The following is a 20,806-nucleotide window of genomic DNA, read 5'->3' on the forward strand; positions in this document are numbered from 1 at the left end:
AGATACTTGTCTTATTTTTATTATGAATGCCCTAGTCCTAAAACACTATTTGGCACATAATAAATATTAGATACATGAATGAATGAGTAATTATCCCTGATTCTCTCATAACTCCAGAAACAGGCATTACCATTTCATAGATGAGGCAACTTGTTCACTCACCTAGTAACTATTATACTTCAGAGGAGAACCATGTCTATTTGACACGAAGACCATACTTCATTTCTTACTGTAGCAATCACTCTTGCATTTCTGTTTGTTGTCGCAGCCTACTATACTTGAAGTTGCCTTTAGCATAGTTACTGTATGCTTTATTACTGGGGCAATTAATTTTTTTAATATTTGAAAGTTAACTTTGATTTAATAATAGGTACAAATTACTTAAAATGTTTAAATAGGAACTGAAATTGATGCTAATTCAGAATAAGTTATTGTAAATTATGTTAGTTTCTGCTTTTTCTTCTTAGGGATTTAATCACATTTCTTAATCTTTTATATTGAAAGCTTTTTAAAAAGTAAGACATTTAAGTCTGTGATCTGAATCGTAGTTTTTTTTTTTTTTTTCTTTTTTAGCATGGAAACATGATGCGTTCTAGTCAAACCATCTATATAGTATTGAAATTTTATGGCACAATTTGCTTAATTTGTTTCATTTGGAAAAATAGAACAAAACCTCATTACAGTCACATACTAATTACTAGCCATGCATCATTCACTTGAAATAAAGCCTAAAGCATTTTGTAGTTATAAGCAAAAAAGGTCTCTTATGATTCATCACTTTGCAAACAGTATTGTTTTAGGTTGCTTTTTAGATCTGAGTATCATCAAGTGCCCAGGAAGCATTTTTGTGTATTCTGCAAATCTGATTATGTAGCTCTACATATTCTCTTCTAAGAGTACACTGGAAACATAATAGAGAGGGTAGACTGGACTTATGGAACTAAATTACTAGAGTTAGGCAACTTGGTAGCATTTGTTGTATAAGATGGTAATTGTAGATATGATAGTTCATTTGCATTTTTGTATTGTATTCTTGAAGGTACCTTTATTTCTAGAACAGTCAATAAAGTGCCTTTTTAATAAAGTTGGTAGATACTGTAATGGCTATTCTTCTACCGATTGGGCTATCCTCATTAATACAAAGGTGAAAATTTGATGAGAATTGTTTATTTGTATTCTATTTACATAGTCTCAAAACATTTGCCCCTATATTACTTACTAATGATAAGGAAAAAAATACCAACTTTACAGCGGAAAAACTGGTGGGTACCACTTTATGCTAACATGTGTATATAGAGAAGAAAAGGGAAAGAGAGAGACTTATAAGCAATGGGGCAAAATGTAAACAATTGGTTAATCTGGACAAAGACCTTTTTTGTACTCTTCTTAAAAGTGAAATTACATCATAATAATGTTTTAAAAATTCCATTTACGGTAACATCATAAAACAAATTACTTAAGAATAGGTTTAACAAAAGATATGTAAACTACTAACAATGACAAAAGTGGACAAAATATGCAAGTCAACTGTTCTCAGGCAGTGGACAACCTATTGAGAAAAACTACAGTCCTAGAGATAACAAATACATGAGCCTTATGACCTGGTGAAAATTTCCAAATTGTAGCACAGAGAACTAGAGTTTGAGCAAAGCATACGATTCTCTCTGAGCTGAGGACATAGAGATCAGAATTTTTGACAGCTGAAACAACTAGGATCTACAGGGCAGGCACTAAAGAAGAGGGAACACTGCAGAAAGGGACTCCAGTAGTCCATGTAATCTCCCTTGAGTCTGTTCCTGAGGACTGGGATGTTCATACACTGGGCAAGACTTACCAGATAGCAGCTGTTACAGGATGAGAGTGGAACAGAATTACTAGAGGTTTAGCATTATTGGGGAGTCACTGGGTGTTGCAAAACAGTTAATACACTTGGCTGTTAACTGAAAGATTGGAGGTTGGAGTTCACCCAGAAGCCCATCGGAAGAAAGGGTTGGCACACATGGGGTCGCCATGACACACATGGGGTAGCCATGAGTCAGAATCGACTCAGTGGCAACTGGTAGCATTACTGTGAGGCATTGTAGTTTTGGCCCCACCAGAATAGATACATCTTCTTAACACCTTGTTAACATACCTGACATTAACTCACACAACAGAAAGATTTCACAATAAAAATGAGGCCACACCCTAATGTAGAACCTACTCTAGAACTATCCTAAACCAAAAACCCATTGCCATGGAGTCAATTCTAACTCATAGTGACCCTAAAAGACAGAGTAGAACTGCCCCATAGGGTTTCCAGGGAGCCATTGGTGGATTCGAACTACTGACCTTTTGGTTAGCAGCTGAGCTCTTAACCACTGCACCACCAGACCCATCCTAATAAAGCCTATAACCAAGTCTTGATAAATTCCTCAGGGTAGACAGATTTTTGATTGATTTGCCTGATAAAATAAAAATGAACTTTCTTCAAAGCCATATTACAGAATTCAGAATTGGTACAGCATTTTACATATACAGTGGGCAATATTCAATTAAAAAACAAAGAATAATAAAAGTGATGTATTGCTAGGAAAGAAAAAAAAAGCAGCAACAATAAACCAGATGCAAGATGTTCCAAATTTTGAATTTCATCTGAAAAGACTCAAATGTGGTTATTATAATGTGTTTAAAGAACTAAAGGAAATTATTTTGAAAGAATTAAAGGAAAACATGGTCTTAATGAGTGAACTGATAAGAAATCTCAGGGAAGTAAAAACTGTAAAAAAAAATCTGTAATATGGAGAGTCTAGGATTGTAAACATCAATAACTGATTGAAAAATTTTAGTGTGTGGGTTTATTAGTAGATTGCAGGTGGCAGAAGAATTAGTGAATTTGACCTCAGACCAATAGAAATTATTTAATATTAAGAATAGAGACAAAAATAATCGATATCATTGTTAAGATGTCATTGCTCCTCTAAATGATATATGGATTCACACATTCCCAATCAAAATCCCAGCAGGTTTTATTATGGAAATTGATAAGTAGTTACTAAAATTCATATGGAATGCAAAAGACCTAGAGTAGACAAAATCAATTATGAAAAAGGACACAGTTGGAGAACTTAGACTACTGATGAGATATCAAGACTGTAAAGTTTTGACTTAAGGATATACAGGTAGGTTTGTTTTTAGATTGTCTAGAAAGAGACCCAGAAATATACCATCAGTGGATTTTCAATAAAGGAACTTCTTTGTATCAAATGATACTATGATACCTGTTTGGACTAAAATGAATCCCAACTTCTGCATCACACCACACAGAATAATTAATTAGGGGTGGAGTATAGACCTAAACATAAAGAGCTTTCAGAATAAAACCTATATAAGTGAAGGGAGTGCAAAATGATATAAACCATTTTGGAAGAGAGTTTGGTGATTTCTTAAAAAGTTAAATAGGCATTTACGCTGTATGTTCTAGATACTTAGTGGAGAGAAATAAAAAAGACTCATACAAAACTTTTCATAATAGACTATATTAGTTTCCTAGGGCTGCTGTAACAAAGTACCACAAGTTTTATGGATTCCCAAAAATAACCCATTGCCCTCAAGTCAATTCCAACTCAGTGACCCTATAGGACAGAGTAGAACTGCCCCATAGGGTTTCCAAGGCTGTAATCCTTATGGTAGCAGATTGCCGCATCTTCCTTCCGCAGAGCGGCTGGTGGTTTCAAACTGCCAACCTTTTGGTTAGCAGCCGAGTGCTTAACCACTGCACCACCAAGGCTCCTGCTTCATGGCTTAAAACAACAGAAATCATTTTATTGAATGAAAGAAGCTAGACACAAAAATATTTGCTGTATTATTGTTGTTGTTAGGTGCTGTCAAGTCAGTTCCAGCTCATAGTGAACCTATGTACAACAGAACGAAATACTGTCCAGTCCTGCACCATCCTCATAATTGTTATCATGCTTGAGCCCATTGTTGCAGCCACTTTGTCATTCCATCTTGTTGAGGGTCTTCCTCTTTTTTGCTAACCCTCTACTTTACCAAGTAAGATTACTGTATAGTTTCATTAATATAAATTTCAAGAACAGCCAAACTAAGCTATAGTGATAGAAATCAAAATATTAGTTTTCTATGATAGAGTGGGAATTGTCTGGAAGTGGGCATGAATGAATTTTAGAAGTTAGGATGGTTCTCTTTTTTTTTTTTGCCAGCTTTTTAATTCAACAGATATGTAATTTAATGTGTTAAGAGTGTTTGCTAAGACTGCCAACTTAAATAGGAAGTCTCTCCCTCTCTAGCTTTACCACTTGCACATCCTAAGTATCTGCAGAACTCATTTGGACCTCCTGTGAAATCCTTAGTAGTCCAGCATTGATAAGGAATTATGAACAAAGGTAAAGCAATATCTGAGATCTGTAACCAATTATCTGTTTCTTGCCTAGCAGGAGGAATATGTGTTTTTAATTTTTTTTTTGTACAATTCTTGGCTTTACCTTGCTACTATGAAACATGGAAAAAAGGTACCATATGTACTTTGCTCTGGTGTAGTTTTCTTAAATAATTTTAGCTTAGCAGACTTTGGTATTATAAGAGCACGTTTATTTAAAATTTTTTTTTTTTTTTAATATTCTATGCACTACCTAGCATAAGATATTTGAATAGCTGTTTTTTGATGCCTTTATTGAATATAGGAGCCCTGGTGGTGCATAGTTCAGAGCTTGGCTGCTAACCTAAAGGTCAGCTGTTCAAACCCACCAACTGCTCCGTGGTAGAAAGCTGTAACAGTCTGCTTCTGTAAAGATTTGCAGTCTTTGAAACCTTATGGAGCAGTTCTACTCTGTCCTATAGGGTCGCTATGAGTCGGAACTGACTCTATGACAGTGGGGTTTTTATTGAATATGGAATTTTCACTCTTGAAGCTAAATGAACTTTTCTTTCCCTGAGAATTCTGGAGGTCCTGAAAATATTTGCCAGCTAACAGTAAAGAGGAGGTATGCTTCCTGTAGTTTAATTGAAAAAATCTGGTTTAACTTTTTTTGAAGTATCTTAATTCTGTTATTAGTGTACTCCTTTCTCAGATGTCACTTCCCTTCCCCAGCCCTTTTTTCCTTTTCTCTAGTCTTATATTTCACAAAAAGGCATTTGATATTTCATGTTCTCCTTGCTTGTCATACCTCTCCTATAGAGAACAGAAGAATTAGCTAATAGAGAACTATGAGTAGAGAATACAGTGTGGAGGGGACAACAAAATGGATCTGGAAAAGTATCACAAATTCAACACAATAGGATGTAGCTGGAAATGCTAAGGAGAAAGGAAAGAAATATTGAGATAGCAGCAGGCAGAGCTCACAGCAAGGTCTTTCTCCACAGTGTGTTGTTTAATAGCTTAAACAAACAAAAACCCGTTGTTGTTGGGTTGATTCTGACTCATGGTGACCCCATATGTTGCAGAGTAGAACTACTCCATAGGGTTTCTCAAGGCTGTGACCTTTTGAGAGCAGATCTCCAGGCATTTCTTCCAAGGTCACTCTGGGTGAGTTTAAGTAGTCCACCTTTCAGTTAGTAGTCCAGCACTTAACCTTTTGCACCACCTAGGGACTCCATCCAATAGCCACTGTGGGGGAAATTAAAGCTCATTTTACTGATAGGAAAACATAGTAGAGGAAGCTTTGGATTCCATGTGGTTTTTAAGTTGTGCTTATTAATTTCCAATTGTGATACTCTTGATTGCAGCAAGTTAGCTCGAGGCCCAGGTCTTACCTGCCATGTGATCTCAAAGTTGTCCTTTAACCTTCCTGAAACTCTGTTCCGTTATTCCTTATAATTATGCAGTTACAAAGTGTATGAACTAAAGGTTTAGAGTATCATAAAAATTAATGTCAATTAAGACTGAAGTAGTAGCTTTTCAATCAGTGGCTTACTGTAGTGTTTGAAAGAAAGTCAAATGAATGGTTAAATAGTTTTATAATGACTTCAGGGAAGAATAACAAAGATATGGAGCATGTACTAAAATTTCTTTTGAGGTGAACCTACATGAGTCTGTATGGCAGAAAGGGAGGAAAAAAACTCAGCAGGTTTTGAAAAAGTTGGCTACTGAAAACCTCTTCTTTATAAAAGATACTGTAAGCAGGAAACCAGATACCGTGTTAAACATAATTGGTGTAAAAAATGTCAAATTCCTTCTTATTTTTTCCCCATCAGATAATGGATAAGATTGAAATTGTGTGTGGAAAATATAACCGTAATGAGTTATGGGAGACGGCGTCTCCCTTGGGACTTTTTCTCCTTTTTACCCTTTACGGCAGATGGAAGGAATCAGATGATAATGTGCTGCAAGGGCAGCAGCCATGACTTCTGGGCCTCACAGCACTGAGTGGGCACCCAGTCAGTACTTTTTGGTTCATTGATTTTCTAAAGGTCTTTTCATTGTACTTTGTCTCTCCTCCAACAACACATATGTTGCTAAAAAACAAAATTTTGAAATAAAAATTACCCTTAGGGATCTGGATATTGCTTCCTGTTTGTTTTTCACCAGTTACTGCTTTCAAGGTTTCTTCATTCTGACATGTGGTATAGATGAGTGGCGGGCTGGGGAGACTACAGGAATACCGTTTGCTCCCTGCCTTCAAGAAAAAGCAGTGAAACCCAAGTACTTTTACTTTCTTTTTTATACTTTGAGATGACTCCTCAGCTTATAACTCCTTATTGTCATAGATTTTGGTGCCGTGAGGTTACACTGCTAAGACTCCTTAACAGTTAAATTATTAACTATTTACAGTTACTTTTACTGTAACTCTTCCTTTCTTCTTTTGTTAAAATGACTTTCTCTTGTCATTCAGAATATTATTTGGGCACCATGCTTGCCAATTCTGCATTCAGTTTCGTCTTTGGCAGCCAAGACCGAGTTCTAGGTTTGTTAGCACATGAACATGAAAATCCCTGCTGTTGAAAGGAAATGGGAAGTAGTGAGGATGAGGAAACATGCTTTGGTTTTTTTAAGCTTTCTCACCTTTTCCTTCAATTGACCCCATTTGACGAAATAAACTTTAATTTACTAAAGGAAAAAAAAATAACCTGCCATTATCATTATAGATTCCAAGATTTAGGACTTTCAAACGTTAGCTACAGGTTAGACTTTTTCTGAAATAAAAGGGCAACCATTTGGCCTAGGGGATCAGAGTATGGCTAAATAGTAGAGTACAGACAAAAATAAGTTCAGTAATTTTGTTTACTAAAATATATTTATTTCATAATAGAAGACTAATTGGTCTAAATTTAGGAAAGCACTATGAAAAGGACTTCTGACAAAGAAATTGTCGTTCAGATATCTGTTTTTCAGGTTATCATTCCTGACTTTGCTTTGTCAGGGTTTTTCTGGAACTCATAGCACTTTGTTCTGCATTATATCATAGACTTTATCTTTTCAAAATACCTGTCCCTAGTGCCAGATAGACTCATTACTCTTACAAATCTAGGTTATATTTTTCTAGGAAAATTAATTACTTTGTGCTGGCTACATATGGTTAGCTTGTCAGCAGGAAAGCTTTAACATATTTTGGGGTGGTATTATGTAAGCATTTAAGCAGTCTTTTTTTTTTCTTGTGCACAGAATTGTACATTGACATATGTTAGAATTATTTTCAAATACTAAAGTTTTGCACGGGCTACTAGAGAATTCTTTCTCATGGTTATTTCAAAGTGCCAAATACCTGACTTCGTAATCATGAATCAGGGCATAGACTGAAAACAGAGATGCTCTGGGCCCATCATGTCCCTTCTGAATGGCTGTAACTAAATTTATGTACATGCTCTTTTGTACATCTCACAATTCTAAGGGATATCTAAAGTATGATAGAGCATTATACAGAATTAGTCCAATATAATATGAATACCTACTGTTTGTAATGTTTAAGTAAGGATAAAAATTCCAGGGAAGAGAATACATTTGGGGGCCTTACAATATATTTTAAGACGAATCAGATGACTGTATCAGAAGTAATCACTGCTTAATCCTGCTTTGTGTGCTAGAGACACAAAGTCCAAAAAGAATGATTCATGCCTTCGAAGAATTGATACTAAACTTATTCTATAAAACCTTCATTAGTAATGTTTCTTTATATATATCTTTCTTTTTTGAGCATACAGTCTTGTTACTCTCTTGTAGGAGAAAAAAATATCACTGTATTTTCTCTAGAAAGGGGAATTTGAAGACATTCCTTAAAGTCGAGGAATTTGAAGGCCTTCCTTAATGTATTTTGTGGAGGGGTTCTCTTATTAACTACATCAGTTTAGCTCTCAGAACATTGCATGTATTACACATAAACAGTTAACATGCCAAGTGGCTGGGGAGAATACTAGGTATAAACAAGCTATTTATATTATTTGCTATGAAACTTTTCAGTTACTGTAAGAATTTGGTCTATCTGAAAATAATCTCTCAGAACTATCTTCTGAAAGCTAATTCTTTACTGCTCAGTTTTATTGGTAGATGAGTAGTCTGGGTTTCATTGTTCCATTATTAAGGCAGTGTCTGTATTATGATAATAGAGTCTGGTAGGAGTCAAGCTTTTGTGTGGTGTATTTTATTTTAAGTAGCAAGCATTATTATGAGCAAGTAGCTTTCCGTCTCCTTAACAATCATGTTTTTCACTGTATCTATGAGTCACATCGACTTGATGGTAACAGGTTTGGTTTGGGCTTTTGATTTAGCATCCTACAAGCTTCATGTATTATTGTTTTAACCTTTCCTTTAAGGTCTGCAACTAATAGAACTAATCCCTACTGTAACTTTATTGTGCTCTGTCACTTTTTTTTCCCTGACGGTACCTCAAACTACTTTTGATATTTAAAATAGTTACTGAATTTCAACAATCTGGTTGTTACTGCTGCATCCATAGGTTTTAAGTCTCAAGTCCTTAATGCATTTGGTCAAAGAATTTATATACAGCTTAAATGCCCTATGTCGCCAGCCTTCAGATAAGTGCTCCCCACCACCACTTGTGTTTCTAGAACCTTGGGAAATAAGCTTAAAGGCAAGGACTTGCTGCCCCTCCAGCCCCTTTGTTCTTTTTGACACCTTCAGTCCTCCCCCCGCCCCCCGCCATTTCTAACAGGGAAACCGGGAGTCCCCAACAGTGTTCACTTGACGTGTGATGGAACTGTGACTTTGCACTGCTTCTATCTCCAGTTATTCCCACGTTTCCTAACTCTGACTCGGCTAATTTAGTATGTGTCAGGAGTCATTCTACTTCCCTGTGTTTCTGAAGAAAGTCAATTTAGCACAAATTGGGACCTATTTACTCTCCCTCCATCTAACGCATACTGTTAGGCAGCAGGGCTTTGGCGGAGAGCAATTGCTATTTGAAGAAAACAAAGCCTTTTTAGACCTTTCTGAATATGTTTTAAACATGACCCAGCATATGTTAGTATTCAACAAAAATTATTTCAAGTAATAGTATGGATGCTTTGTATTTTGTCGCCTATGTATCCTATTACCTTTTTTAAAGTTTAGCTTTTTTAAAAATTATATTTGCTTTTTTACTTAATTAATATTTTCTTTTCATTGAGCATCTGAATTGTTACTTTTTTCTTTAAAGGAAGTTTCTAGATTCCTTACCAAAACAAGCGGGGCTTTTCTCCATTCCTGCTATCAGTTTAGGGGGGCATATTGCTTCTTTGGTACTGTCATACCAATAAATCATCCCAGATTACTTGCAGCCGTGCAGTATTAAAGTATACCATGCATTTTAAAGGAAATGTGCTATTTTCTTTTCAATCAGATGAGCAATGTGAAGAGACTACGGCCACGGCTCAGTGCTATCCTCTTTAAGCTTCAGTTTGAAGAGCAGGTGAATAACATCAAACCTGACATCATGGCTGTCAGCACTGCCTGTGAAGAGATAAAGAAGAGCAAAAGCTTTAGCAAGTTGCTGGAACTTGTATTGCTAATGGGAAACTACATGAATGCCGGCTCCCGGAATGCTCAAACCTTTGGATATAACCTTAGCTCTCTCTGTAAAGTGAGTTTGTTTTTTTAAAAAAACACATATTTGCCTGAACACTTATTTTTAAATGTCAGTCCTGATTACATAATTTAAATATTTTTGTTCTGATGTGCTCATTATCGAGAACTTGAACTGAACCATGAACTCAAACCCAGCGTGAACTGAGCTGATTTACTCAACCTCTGAACTAAATGCAAATAGTAATTTTCTCTGATCTGCAAATTCCAGTAGAAGATTTTGTTTAATAACAAAATTATGTCATAAACCTATCTGTTTTCTCCAACCAATGAAATTGAACATCAAAGTATTACTGAAATCTAATATTTATTCAGTTCAGGTGCCCGCATATGATGGTGTGTGTGTGTGTGTGTGTGTGTGTGTGTGTATACGTGTGTGTATATGTATATATATATATATAGAGAGAGAGAGAGTATTGTTTAGGATTGTCACTAAAATTTTATGTTTAATTATTTAAATCTTTCTCTGCATTTTTTTTTATAAGCAGATTAAAGGGAGAGAAAATGAGAGTGCTTTATATAAAGGGAAAATTATTATATCATATATAAACATATCTCAGGTATCATTGATGATTTGAAATATTTTTGTCTATCTAAATATAAGTTTAGAAAATACAGAAATTGAGTAAATTTAGAGAATTTTTTTTTCTCCTGGGTTCTCTCATAGGTTAAATTTTCCTTACAGCAGACATAGTCAATTTTTATATGACAGAGCTCCTTGCTGAGGAGTGGTCCATGGTAATAGTGCTTTACTGATCTGCTTACAATAAATTCTTCTTAGTTACACATCATAAGAAAAGCTTTCTCTTGTTCTTGACCGCGTAATACCTACACTCCTTGATTAAGGAATTTGGTTGTTGCTATTGCTAGTTAGTTAGGGAAGGTGAGAATAAAGTTCAGCTTTAGCCATGGGTTTACTGAAAAGTTATTCTCTTGGTGCCTTTCTAAATTTTTTGTACACAATTTCCATGACCTCGGTCTCCCGTTGACATCACTGCCTTGTGAACCTCCCCCCGCCCCCCATCTCTATCTTTCCATTTTCCTCTCTTTGGTTTCTTAGCCTGCTGTATTCAGGTTGAGAGACCTAGCATGGGGATGTAGTTCCTAAAACACGTATTGAAGACTGCACATTTATTGAGTGCTTACTCGGGGTGAAATTCTGTGCCAAATGCTTTACCTGATCAACCAGTTTAATGAATGGTATTAATATTTGCCTGGCATATGTGGAACTCATATTTTGTTACATGTAAGCCATTCCTTAGGATTAAGTGCTGTAATGGGGATATACAGGAAAACTTATGGCAGCAGAGTTAAGAGAGAAAGAGAGAGAGATGGGTTCTGCTAAGGGAGGACAGTTAAGTATTCAGAGAGATGGGACTTTGAGCTGGATCTTAAAGGATGAGTAGGTGTTCCCTGAGAAGAAAAGGCATTCTAAGCAAGAACCAACAATTTGCATAAAGGGTTATAGTGTGGCTTGTGTGAGTACATTGAGTAGTAAGAAATGGGGCTGGGATGGTAGATTAGTTTAGATTGTAAAGAGCCTTGAATACCACACTTTATCATGTAGGTTTTATGGAGACATGTTGGTTCTGTAAGGCAAAGGATGCGATCAGATGTCTTTTAGGAAGATAATTCTAACAGCAGTATGGAAAAAGATTAGAGACGTGCTGTCTAATACTGTCGCCACTAGCCACATGCAGCTATTTACATTTGAATTAACCAAAATTTAAAGACAATTAAAATTCAGTTCCTCAGTCATACTTTTCAAGTGCTCCATGCCTATACATGTTGGACAGCATAAATGTAAAACATTTTCATCATTGCAGAAAGTTCTGTCGCAAAGTTGTATGTTTAGAGGGTTACAGTGGAGAGAGATCAGGGGATTGGATGACAGGAAGTGTCTGTCCTTGGAGAGTTGCGTGTCTACTATGTAACAGCCACTGTGCTTGAGATGATGAAGGCCTTAGCTAAGGTAGTGGTAAAGGGGCTTGAGGTAGAGTTGTAGAGGGGATGGAGGGAAATACAAATTCAGTTATCAACTTGGAAGGAGAAGGAGGCAGACAAGACTGCCAGGTTCAGGTCTTCAGCAAAGAAAGAAAAATGGAGGATGGGTCACTAAGGTGGGGGAGAAGCTAAGTTCACACTCAGAAAACCACTGGGGTTTGTTTTCTAGTCCTAATTGTTCTTCTATAGATTTTGCTTCTCACAATTAGAGTCGACTCACAAAAGGTCTGCCTGATGCCCTCCCTCATACCTTCCTCTAAGGAGAGCTGTGGACAAGAGACTAGATCTGATTGTGAGGAGGTGTAGTCTAATACACTGCTTGGTACATACTAAATAATAAATTACTGTTGAACGAATGAAAACAGGTTGTAAGAGACACAATATCACAATATAGTGTCTCTTGATTATTTTGTAGTTGAAAACAGACATCGTCTCATATGAAGATACATCACCTATACATAGTAATTTTGAAATCTTTTACAAATGCAATGCATGTGGTTATTTTTTTTACTACAGTTAGTCTGTAAACCAGTTAAACCGTCTCCAGATAATAAAAAGTTGACTGTGTTTTCATGCAATCACACTAGGTATTTTGATCATCTCTCTTAGGAGCTTGCTATTGTGCAAGAAACAAAATAAATGCTACAACTTCATATTTTTTATTAGCTTACATGTCAAGTTGAAAGTTATCTTGAACAAGATAATATCTCATCATGTTTGTTATCAGAAGTAGCAGCTTGATCTTTGAGAATTGTGATTGAATTTTCACACTGAGTATAAAGCGTTTGGTTTGATGATAAGCCCTCACACAAGCAATTCCATATTTATTTGACAGTAGAAAGACAAGGTAATATTTTAATCTGTTAAAACATGCTGGGTAATTATATGAAGCTTAACATTCTACATCCAAAATTTTTACTTTTAAATGCTCTTTATAAATTTAGCTCAAGTATGAAAAAATGTATGAAAATTCCTATTGAATTATTAACTTTGTTTAGAAATAAGTACGTGGATTGTGAACTCCATATACATTATAGTTTAATTGCAGCAACCATATTATATCTTTGTCTCTGTTAGTAATCAGGCTAGCTAACCATAATAACTCCTAGTTCAGAGAGAAGAGATTTGTTTATTTTCTAACTTATATCCCAAAGATTTGATGTGGCCTATGGTAAATAGATATAACAGATGTAAGGTAAACTTAAATTAGAATCCCTTACTAAGGTGTAGATAAAAATTAAAGTATGTATGTATGTTTGGACTTTAAACCAAACCAAACCCATTGCCACTGAGTTGATTCCGACTTTTAGCAACCCTATAGGACAGACTAGAACCGCCCCATAGGGTTTCCAAGGCTGTAAATCTTTACGGAAGCAGACTGCCACATCTTTCTCCCATGGAGCACCTGGTGGATTCGAACCACCAACCTTTTGGTTAGTAGCTGAGTGCTCAACCACTGTGCCACCAGGGCTCCAATGTTTGGGCTTACTGGTGGTCAAAGTGAGGTGGAAATATAGTCATGGAACTTTTCATGAGCTAAAATAATGGTTTCTCTGATTAGCTGAACTTTAAAAGAAGTTTTGCATGTGTATCTTTATAAAAGAAAACTGTGGTATTGAGCAGTGTTTTTATAAATAGCAAATGAAAGAATCAGTTTCATGAGGATCTTCTAGAACCATTTCTCTGCCCCTTCCCCTCTCTTCCTTCCACAAATATGTATTCAGGGTCTCTTAAGTGCCTGATCCTCCGTGAGAACCATCATGGTAACAAACAAATGTACTTTTCAATGACAGCAGTGTTACTCCTGGTTTGGGTAAAATGGTGAAAGTACCTTGATTTCTGATTGCTTGACTTTTTGCAAGCAAAAACCTTAGAATATACAGAAGAATGGGTGGACTGCTTATCATTCATAAAGTTCTTCGACCATATTACTAGGAGCCCTGGTGGCACAGTGGTTAAGAGCTCGGATGCTAACCAAAGGTCAGCAGTGCGAATCCACGAGGTGCTCCTTGGAAACCCTATGGGGCAGTTCTGCTCTGTCCTATAGGGTCGCTGTGAGTCGGAATCAACTCACCGGCAACAAGTTTTGGTTTTTATTTAGATAAAAATTGGGTAGTAGACAGTTTGGGGTTATATTCCTTTTTAGGAATCTGTTATTGGGTAACTGCAAATCCTTATCTTTAGAAGTCCAATCAGCAGATGGTAGATGCTTGCTTGACCAAAATGTCTACTTGGAAAAATTTATATCTAGTTTCTGTTGAAGGTAGTTCTCTAAGAGAACCTGTCGGTAGAGCCACAATCTTTTTTTCAAGTGGATCAGCATTCTAGCAAAAAAATGAATTGACCTAACCATCAAAGTTCAATACCTTATTAAAATAGATGATTTTAGCTTGTATATTTAAAAAACAATTATTGCCAAGCCACACATAATGGCTATAATATGCTTTTACTAATGTCCAATGAGATGTGTGATTTTCTAATAACAAATCACTTCAATCAATACAACGGGATGATGCAGCTGCAAAATGTAGCTCTTTGGTCTAGGTCATTAAATAAACTGACTTCCTACTTTGGAATAGTAAATATAAATTTTGGAATAGTTTGCAAACTATAATAATTTTTATTAGTATTTATGCTAAGTTATTCTTTGGGAAAATTACAGAAACAAGTAACTATTGAGTCCACTTTAAATGTATCCATATATGACTTTCTATTCTCTATGGCAGTAGAACTTGGAATGAATTCATCTCAAAATCGAAGTTATCAAAAGATACATAGCAATGGGACAGTGTGTTTTGGAAGTTGGGCATTAACAGCGGTAGTGGGCAAGTTTATTTTTTTGAAAAGTTCTCTTTTCTACTGCATGAAATTTTGTTCTGATCACCTGGATATTCCTTTTACAAGCACAGGCTAACCAAAAGTAGAATGACTTCACCAAATATGTGTTGGTCATGATTTTTTAGAAACAACCTTTCAATTTTCTTTAATGCCTCCTCCAACCTAAGTGAGTGACTTCTTAAAATTGTGAACAGCTCTTTTTCGTTGATTTGCAGCCCAGGGTATCCTTTAAGAAATACTGGTACCTGAGCCCCCAGACTAGATTGATTACTTCATAACATATATATGTGGATCCTGATTATTGGGGTTGTTAAAAAAGCTACATAGTTGTATTTTAATGTGCAATCTGAGCTGAGAATCACTTTATCTCTCTTCTGCCTTACTTATTTATCCCAGAGTGGAAACTCCCTGGTAGGTGATCTGGAGCCAACAAATAAACAAATAACCACAAAAAGGAAAAAAAAAAAATCAACAACAACAAGTCTATTTCTTCACTAATGGGTTAGTGGTGAACATATTTCAAAAACTGTTTTTCTTTCATGCCAAGCTGAACAGTATTCGGAAAAAGAAGACTTTTACAAGGATCATGAATTTCAGGCACAAAGTGGAGCTGAGATAAGTTGAAGGCCAGTGTCCCAAGTTGTTTTGTACTGCTCTGCCTGTACAAGTTGAATATCAGTGATTATAAAACCATGAGTCAGAATACTTCTGCCTATCTCAGATAGTTTGCGTTTTGTATACTTGTCCAATCACACAGGTTAATATTGTGCATCTTTTTTGTGAAATTTTGATGCTTGTATTACACCTTTTCCTTTATACTATAAAGTTATTTTTAAGAAAGATCTCTTCCAAACAAATCCATTGTTCCATCTGCATTCAGTACGTATTTTAGAAGGAGTTTTATTCTTTATAAGATTGGCAAAATTATACCCATACATTTTGGCACCCTTTGAAAGTAAAACAGTTTTTGGCCAAAGACTTGCAAGTAACAAATGCCATTTTTATTTTACATCCAGCCAATTAAATCACTGAAATACTGATTTCCAAAGCAATGGGAAACTATTTAGAATTCTTAATCCCCTTTGACTCATTCATTAACATATTTAATCTATAGCATTTTTCAAGAAATATGTAATCAGCTTACTAAGTAGTGTAGCTTGATAATTTCTATTCATACCATTTTATTTCAATTGCTAATAAGTATTAAAAATTAGAAGTTTTCTCTTAAGAGAATTAATAGAAGACAGAGAGGCTTTGCTCAGGAAGAGCAAATACACTGCTTGTGTGCTGTCATCTTGCCTTTGTCACTTACAGCAAGCATTGCTATTCTGTCAAAGTTCCTTTCTCACCCTGGAAACACTCAGCCTCAGAATCCTTCTCAACACCATTCCTTAGACAGCTCCTACCCATCAGAGTTGGGTAGGTAAGGTGAATCTTACCTACCATCACCTGGTTTAATCCAATCTCCTATTTTTATAAATTTTATAAATGGAAGATCAAAAATTAAACAAAATACTCCAATCTTGATACTCTAGGATACTTATTGTTTACCTCTCCTTCACCAAGGGCCTGCATTGTTTCTGCATTTTCATGATTAGAGGCAAAACATGCGGCATTATTATCCATATACTTTGTCAATGGTATTTATGAGCATTTGTTGTTTGGAGGGTGATATGATAATGCATAGGGGGCTCTGAACCATGGTTCTAGTGTGGGGAAGTGCAGAATAGAACTATCTCCACTACAACAATAACAAACTCTGAAAAATAACACATGAGGTATATCAGGTAGGGGTTTTTGTTAAGTCCCTTAAATGTAAAGTTCAGAAGTTCCTGTTTTGTTTTTTCCCTAATGAAAAACAGTCCATTCAAAATTAATGTATCTGATCCATTTATATTAACCATCTGAACATTTTCACTTTCTTAGCATTTACTCCATTGCTTTTTATTAGTCATTCCTTTAAAAATTCTTATTATTTGATTAAGAACTCAAGACACTAAAATAACACTTTAATTAAATAGCTTTGGTTGGACAGTATTGTATCCTATTGAGTTTTTGAACCCATACCAGACCAAGAATATTTATATAGCTCTTGACATATATTATGAAATTGTTTTCCTAGAGGATATAACTGATTTGCATATGCCATCAGTCATGTATGAGAGTGCCAGTTTCACTGCAGCCCTGCTGTGATTACATGTTCTTGGCTAAGGGTTTTTGTTTGTGAGAGGGAGCTGATATAGAAATAAAGAAAATGATTATATAGATAATATAGAAAAATATTATCTTGTGTTTTATATATCTTTGATCACCAGAAAGCTTAGCATGTTTTTATATGTTTGTATTCTAATTGTACTTCTTCCTTTGTGAATTATTTATTCTTGTTCTTTTCCCATTTGTCTGTTTAATTGTATTGTTTTCTAAAAGAAGCTGATAAATATTAAAAGGGGCTGATAAATAGTCCTTTTTATAAAGAACACTGAGCTGTTTCAAATATTTTGTGGAATAAGGTGGCAGTACAAATAGAACATTGAACACAATGCAATAGAACAATGCAATAGATAATGTAACAAACTAAAATTTTACTAAAATGCAAAAATACTTTTCATATAACAGTTGCTATGCTCATTAAAATCCAAGAGAAATACGTTAGAAATAAAATTCAAAGTATGTCTGTGGGGATATGGTAGAAACCAGCCTACTGCAGTTATAAAAGTCCATGTTATTTAAAGCACTTTCTTGCTTACTTAATATTTCAGCTGTCTCCTTATGAATGGTTATGGGAGTGCCAGAGATGATGCTGAACATCTTGTTTTATTGATTTCATTATTTTTATTGCCATTTATATTGGAGAGATACACAATCGTTTTGAAAAATTTAATTGACAGGTGATGACTTTTTGATGTATTTATATATCAGAAAAAACAATGTCTATTCTATGATTGCAGTTGGTTTCGCTAGTGAATTTATACTTGCATAATGACTCTGAGCTTTCTAAGCAAATAGGAGATAGTATGTACACACACATCCATATTCACGTGGATACGTTTAACTCATGTTTAGATGTTATTTCACACATGCACAATCCACTTCATTTTGCAAAGGATTTAAGATGGAATCTGATGTTAGTAAATACCCTTGAGTAAATCTGTTAAAGGTTAAACTTTACAAATATATTTTCCTCAAACTTTATTGGTAAAATATTTTGTCTGCAGTAATTTTAATTAGACTTACTTTCTGAGTGATATGCTTCAGATGACATTCTCTTTATTTTATAGGTAAAACAATAGAATATGATGCTCTCAGAGTTAGAAATGACCTCAGAGGAGACAGTGTCTGTTTTTGGAGGCTTTCCAGAGAAGAATTAGCGGATTATAGGGCTTTAGTATTTTGAATTGCATTAATGCTCTTTTGTTGTGTTACTACCATTTTTGGCCACTGTTCCAAAAATTTTGTTTTCGTTTGGGTAATAATAATAAGCTAAACTAAATAAAGACTTTTGCAAAGAAATTATATTGTGTAGTGGTTAAGAGCTTTGGTTTCACAAAACCTGGGTTTAAATTTTGCTTCTACCTGTTTAGTAGTTACGTGATCTTGGACAAGCTCCATGGTCTCTTTAAATCTATGTTTCCTTCTCTTAAGAACAGGTATAGTAATTTTTCTTCCCTCAGAGGTATCTTGTGAGTTTTGAGCACTTAATAGGTATTAGATTGTTTGGCCAGCATCTGCCTTATAGTAAGTGCCAAACAAATGAGAGCTGCTGTTATCATCCTCAGCGTTAATATTCATAAGTTGGGGTTTTCTAAAATGTTCATGAGGCCATTACAAGTTTCTCAGAATTTTGTCGTGTTTTTGGTGTTCACCAATGTCTGTAACATCTAAAGGCTTGTTGCTGTTTTGATACATCTTTAGATTCTAGAAGCTTAATGGAGAGAAGAGTTACTTATTTTACAGTATTATTAAGATGTAAGTTTTCATTATTCATAGAATGAAGAGTTAGAGTTCTTTGGATTCTAAAGATTACCAAGAAGTTACTTAGTTATTATTTTTGGAATTTTCTTTCTTGTGACCGAAACAATGGAATATTCTTTAAGTGTCTTCCAAATATGTGCTGATAACCTTAAATTTTTTCCAAAACTTTGCATTGTAGCTACAAAGGAGTTCTCCAGACTGACAACTAGGCCATGATTTATTATAGGATCTGCTTTTAACATTATTTTGTCTGGAATGAACAGAGTGGTTGGAGAAACTCCATCCATCTTGTTGTTTATTTGACATCTCCGCCACATTAAATGTACCTTAAAGAAGCGATACATGAATAAGAAATTCTTTTTAACAGTGATGATTACTCATCAGCAAGATAAATCTCTTGACAATAATACAGAAAGAATCCTGTCAAGCAGTGTCTGTTAAAATTTAAATAAAGTGTATTTCTTAACCTGAACAAATTTTTAAAACAAATATTTTAGCTTCATTTTCTTCCCAAGAGTTAGCATTACAAAATGTGCTTTAGTTGTTCCTCCTCGATAACAAAATTAGCACAGTTTCCCAAGTTTTTCTTGTCCTAGATCAATCACTGATTATGATGAGTCATTTGTAGAAATAAAATGTGCCCTTTTTATTGTTAATGTTATTCAGAGAAATTAAAAAAAAAAAATGCTTTGGAGGAAGGAGATAGGGAGGGGATAAAGTAATCGAGGCAAGAAGAAAACCCTGGCAGCACTGAGTAATTTTTCCTGTGAATGTTAGAAAATGAGTGAAGAATCTCTGCCCTGGAATTTAGAGCTGCATAGTAGGTTGTAATGAGACACCATGCCTTCCCAGTAAAAGGTCACCATCTGTGCTTCCTATCTGAACCTTTTATCATTTATTGATCTTGTTTCAAATTTATTTATTTGAAACTTTGGGTAATATTTTAGTCTCATGATCATTAAGTACAGATTTTGGAAGGATGAGAGAATTGTGCTTCCATTCAGTGAGTACAATTTTTATTATTAGCCTGTTATCAGTATTCTGCTTGCTAATCAACTGGCGTTTTTGAAAATACAGCCCACAGTAGTATCCTCCACCATGAATTAGTTCTTAGCTTAATGATTGTCTCTGAATAATTCGAGTCTGTTTTTGACCTACATAATTAATATTATTAAACTGATAGATACTACAAACTATACTACAAACTATATTATGCTCAAGAGTTCTAATTCTGAATTCTTACTGCCTGTGAATACGGCCAAGATTGATCCTGTTGATTATTGTTGCATTACAGAGATTTTCTTGCTGCATTAATATTGAGTTTAACCACCAAGCCCCCCTTTTTTAATGTCTCCCCAGCGTGTTTGCATCAGCTCTCCCCCCACCCCGTGTGTTTGTGTGTGTGTTTTCATCGCTGCACTCCCCTAGCAGTTGCTGGCTGCTTAGGTACATCACAAATACTGCTGGAAAACTCTTTCCAGGTTTTATAAATTATAGACATAGATGGTGCTTGTCTTAATCAGCATTCCACACAGGCTGTTTATCTAAATTCACATGAGAGTAACATAGTAAGGGAGGGTGCAGATTGGTGACAGTCCAGAACCAAGAGTCCAGAGAAAGGGCAATGTTCCCCCAAGTAGTCAAAAGCTGTAAAGGAGGGAAAAAAGCAAGTAAATAAATAGAAGAGCTTTGCTACTCGGATGCTTAAAAAAAAGAAGACAGCTTTTATGCAAACTCTTTGTTTATGTAAGAGAAAACTATTACATTGGTGAAAGTTTGCCACTTTTTTTTGTTCATACTAAGAGAGTAGTATTTTATTCATACTAAGTTGGAACACAATTACAGAGTTGTAAGATAGCTTTTCCAAATAGGATTTAACACCCTCAAGTTTTTTGTAAAAAGTGAGGTTCAACTGATCTAAGCACTCAAAAAAAAACTCCTGAACTGAGATTAGAACTAGGTTTCGTCATTTTTATTCAT

General features: G+C 35.2%; 1 protein-coding gene across 2 annotated transcripts in view; it reads left to right on the forward strand.

The window, feature by feature from the left end:
- Positions 1-20,806, forward strand: part of DIAPH3 (diaphanous related formin 3) — a 516,843-nt gene that overhangs the window by 279,463 nt on the left and 216,574 nt on the right. For both annotated transcript variants that reach the window (XM_004386838.2, XM_004386839.2), the window contains one exon: positions 9,771-10,010. In XM_004386838.2, coding sequence (XP_004386895.1) covers positions 9,771-10,010 — 240 coding nt within the window. The remainder of the gene's footprint in view (positions 1-9,770; positions 10,011-20,806) is intronic.

This window comes from Trichechus manatus, unplaced genomic scaffold (genome assembly GCF_000243295.1).
Source record: "Trichechus manatus latirostris isolate Lorelei unplaced genomic scaffold, TriManLat1.0 scaffold00173, whole genome shotgun sequence".
Classification (NCBI taxonomy): domain Eukaryota; kingdom Metazoa; phylum Chordata; class Mammalia; order Sirenia; family Trichechidae; genus Trichechus; species Trichechus manatus.